The 3,789-nt window shown below is 42.1% G+C and overlaps 2 protein-coding genes across 2 annotated transcripts, besides 11 other annotated features; both read right to left on the reverse strand.

Moving 5' to 3' along the window:
• Positions 1-495, reverse strand: TraAM80_01981 (RNA-binding protein; the record flags this gene model as incomplete). Its single annotated transcript, XM_029379001.1, has 1 exon — positions 1-495. A coding segment is annotated over one exon (495 nt), but the record flags the coding sequence as incomplete, so codon positions are not given.
• A 706-nt stretch (positions 496-1,201) lies between these two features.
• Positions 1,202-1,231: a microsatellite.
• A 118-nt stretch (positions 1,232-1,349) lies between these two features.
• Positions 1,350-1,369: a microsatellite.
• Positions 1,370-1,674: 305 nt separating this feature from the next.
• Positions 1,675-1,714: a microsatellite.
• Positions 1,715-1,916: 202 nt separating this feature from the next.
• Positions 1,917-1,956: a sequence feature (A-rich).
• Positions 1,957-2,010: 54 nt separating this feature from the next.
• Positions 2,011-2,388, reverse strand: TraAM80_01982 (zinc finger protein ZFP1; the record flags this gene model as incomplete). The annotated part of the gene is made up of 1 exon (XM_029379002.1): positions 2,011-2,388. The coding sequence occupies one exon, from the start codon at positions 2,386-2,388 to the stop codon at positions 2,011-2,013; it is 378 nt and encodes a 125-aa protein (XP_029241131.1).
• Positions 2,389-2,534: 146 nt separating this feature from the next.
• Positions 2,535-2,578: a sequence feature (GA-rich).
• Positions 2,579-2,914: 336 nt separating this feature from the next.
• Positions 2,915-2,948: a sequence feature (A-rich).
• A 203-nt stretch (positions 2,949-3,151) lies between these two features.
• Positions 3,152-3,186: a microsatellite.
• A 154-nt stretch (positions 3,187-3,340) lies between these two features.
• Positions 3,341-3,382: a sequence feature (A-rich).
• A 6-nt stretch (positions 3,383-3,388) lies between these two features.
• Positions 3,389-3,420: a microsatellite.
• An 88-nt stretch (positions 3,421-3,508) lies between these two features.
• Positions 3,509-3,573: a microsatellite.
• A 178-nt stretch (positions 3,574-3,751) lies between these two features.
• Positions 3,752-3,781: a microsatellite.
• Positions 3,782-3,789: the final 8 nt, after the last annotated feature.

The following is a 3,789-nucleotide window of genomic DNA, read 5'->3' on the forward strand; positions in this document are numbered from 1 at the left end:
AGGCCCATTAAAGTGTTCTGAATTACCATGCAACTTCTGAAGGGCATTCTTGGAGCAATCTAGGCAGTCGTACTCGGCGTATATAACCCATACGGGATTGCCGTAATGGTCTGCCCGCATTGCGCAGTAAGTCAGGGTGCCAAACGCTGACAAAAACCTCTCCACCTGCGCCCGTGGGACTGTGATAGGAACGTTGCGAATGTATAGAGCATTGGAGGGGGAGACAGCAGCTTTCCCAGTGTGCTGTGAGGGGTAAATTACCAAATTAAAGTTGTGACGGCATGCCTTGGTGCTCTTTCGGTTAAGATTTTTGTATGCCCTCCTTCCCTCCTCCTCGGTGTTAAAGAGGACAAAACCAAAACCTTTACTTTTCCCCGTGGAGGCATCCAGCATCACCTTGGCACTGATGGGATTGTACTCTGCAAAGATTTGCTCCAGCTCCGCGTCGTTCAGGTTTCTGGGGAGTTTCGCCACAAACAAGTTACTGTACGACATTATCCCCACGATTGTCCCCGCTGTGTCTTATCCTTTTAAAGGTTGTCTTTTACTTATTTTGTTCTCTGATATTTTTCTTTACTGGACGGTTTCTGCCTGCTGTATCGTCCACCTCACTTGTGCTGATGTATAGCAATCGAGGGTGGCTTGGGGGTGAGGGACAGCAGATATTTATAATTTTATTTATCTCAATTAGCTGTCTCCTACAGAATACAAGAAAAAAATGACTATTTCCTTGTTTTTGTTACCCCTTCAATCTTCCTTCGGTTTCTTTATTTTGCTATATTTGGGGGCTATAAAAGTGTGATTTAACCTCTTCGTCTTTGTATCCCTGGGCTGCAGTAGCGGCAGGGGCAGAGAAGAAGGAGAAATGATAAGAGAAAAAAAAACAGTATGTGCGTAGCTGAGTGAACAAAAAAAGTCGTTACAAAAGTCTGCACAAGAAACGGGAGGCAAGATGGATGCTGGAAAAGGCACGACATCCTCATTAGGCAAACACATACAACTTTCTCCCAGGGATCCGTCAAAAAAAAACCTAAGGCAAACGAAGTATGACGTGGACTATATATATGTATATATACAACAGTAACTATATGTGTGCATACACGTAACACACACGACTGTGTGCGGGGGTGTTTGGGGTTCAAGAACATCAAGGCACATGATCAGCCACAGAGAATGTAGCAAGCAAACTAACGAAACCCACAAAAAAGCAAAAAAAAAAAAAAGATAAAAACACTCGTCCAATAACCGACATCGCTTACATGCTTCTCGCTTCTTTTATGGATAAAACATGCTTGCACCAAAGAGTGGAAAATAAATCACCACAAAGAAATCCACTTACAACAACGCCAATAATATATATATATATATAAAGAGCAGAAATACAACTCAATAAAAAAAAAACATACACATGTGTATATTATAGAAAGCAGCATAAAACACCACATCGTATATACAGCGCACATTTGCATCTGGAGTACGCACAGCTTTCCAGAGTCCCACTTGTAAAAACAAACAAACAAAGTACATCAAACTATTTTGTAAAAATCACAGCAAAGGAAAGACTGGCCTATTTTTCAAAGGAAAACAAAAAAAAACAAGGAAAAAAAACATACACAAAAGAAAACCTACAAACCTCCTTCCATACAAGGAACAACCTTATATAGGGTAATGGACATATGTATATATGTATATGTATATATACATATACATATATTGATGCTCAACCGCTATGCTTTTGTGCGTTCGTATAAGAGTTGGAGGTGGTATACATGGCAACCTCCCTCTTCTTCTCGCGCTCCATCTTGTTGGTTTCTCTTACAAAGGGAGGGAAGGACGAGAAACCCAAGCATGCGTTAAGGCAGCACAATAACATGAGAGTGGAAAGAACTGACCATGACAAAGGAAGAGGGAATTTTAAAAGAACAAAACAGTAAAAAAAAAACACAGAAAAAAAAAGAGCAGTGAAAAACTAAAGGAAACTGTAGGCAAAAGGAGAAAAAAATAGCACTTTCACAAATGATGCCCCCCAAGACTCTGTATGTGTTGGGTCCCGTCGTCCGTGAAAAACTCTTCAGCCACAACAACAAAACCCTCGGGTCTGTAGGGGTCGTGACGAAATCGTGACGGGTAGGCGGGCGGCAGTGCCGTTGCCCCCTTGGCGACTTCCGAGTATGGTGGCGGTGGTGGCATATCACTGTCTTTCCTACGCACAATGGATCGTTCAGGAAAGAAATGCAAAAAGGCACAACGTTCACCAAATAAACAGGAGTGTCCCACGGCAAAATTGCGGCACACTCGCGTCTGGAGCTTGATTTGCCGTGTATCTCTAAGCCTACTGTAGAACGTGCTACTCTCTGATTGTGGTTTGGGACTTTTCGGTGTCCACATCGTCCCTCTTCTCTGTAGCGGCAAGTTACTCTATTTATGCTTCTAATCCCTTCGTTCTCTCTCCCCACTCTATGCTCCAGCCGTGAGAAGAGGGTGGAGCTGGTTGCAGTGTATGCGCGAGATTGTGGGTGTGTGTAGCGCACTTCAGAAGAAGAAGAAGAAAAAAAACAGAGAAAAAAACAACAACGAAAGACACATGACGTCCCATAGGTTCAATATAGCCTGGCTCGAGGGCACATGATCCGGAGCCGCCGCAGGGCCTCGGATCTTTCCCTCCTACGTGACCAGAAGAGGGTGTACAAAGTCAACAATCGCAGTGGGCATAGTACTAATAAAAAATGTTTTAAAAAAAGGAGGAGGAGGGGGGAAGAGGACGAATGCAGACATCCACACACACGCATGGTTGCCCACACAAGTGTGTTACCTTTTATTTTTGCCTGCACGCATTCCTACCTTCTGCTGCCCTTTTTAGTTTTCTTTTTTTCTTTTTTCCTCTTCAAATCCCTCTTGCAGCTCTTATCGCTGCAAGAAAAAAAAAAAAAAAAAATGGAGAAAAAAAAGTCAGAAGCCAGTGACGAAAGGACAAAATAAAAAATAGCTGTATTCCGCACGCAGCGCCAAATTCAAGTTTTTTTTTTTTTCAGCTTAGCGTAAACAATAAAGAAAACAAGGAGGGTGTCGTCCATCGCTCAAAAAATCTTTTTTTTTTTTCCGCATTAAAACAAAAAACAAAAAAAAGTTTTATATTTCTGCTCCATATCTATTTTTTTTTTTTTTTTCTTTCCCTCTCTTTTTCTTGTACCTCTGGACGGCGCGTCGCCCCGTCCATGGTGTTTCTTATGTTGTGAGGACGGTGGTGCCGGCCACACGAGAGGGCAAAGAGAGATGAGGTAAGCATATGAACCAGCACAGAACTGAGATAAGGTAAAGAGATATAAAGCGTGTATGAGATAAAAAAAAAGAGAGAAAAAAACACAAGACAAACAAAAAAAAAGTTGAATATATGTATGTCCGGTGTGTATGTGTATGTGTGAATGTCAACGCACCCAAGTGTACACCTCTCACCCGCACACGCAGGCGTGACGCCATAGAATGCCTCCCACGGACGCCGCACGAATACCACACATCCACCACACACTCACACGCACATATTTCACACATTAAGCACACACACACACACAAACATATGTCCCGATGGGGGGGCATATGTGTATCCAACGGAAAAAAAAAAATGACGAGATGAGTACAAAGGTAAAAAAAAAGGGGGAGGGGGATAATACCAGCCGCAACAAGAAGAAAACCAACAAAATACGCACAAGAATTAAAGAAACAACAATGATTTGAAGCTCTTTAAAACATTATCTTTTTTTTTTCATTTTTTTTGTTTCTTTTTCATTTCGC

Source organism: Trypanosoma rangeli, assembly GCF_003719475.1.
Source record: "Trypanosoma rangeli strain AM80 chromosome Unknown Tra_15.4_contig_00043, whole genome shotgun sequence".
In the NCBI taxonomy this organism is placed as follows: Eukaryota; Euglenozoa; class Kinetoplastea; order Trypanosomatida; family Trypanosomatidae; genus Trypanosoma; species Trypanosoma rangeli.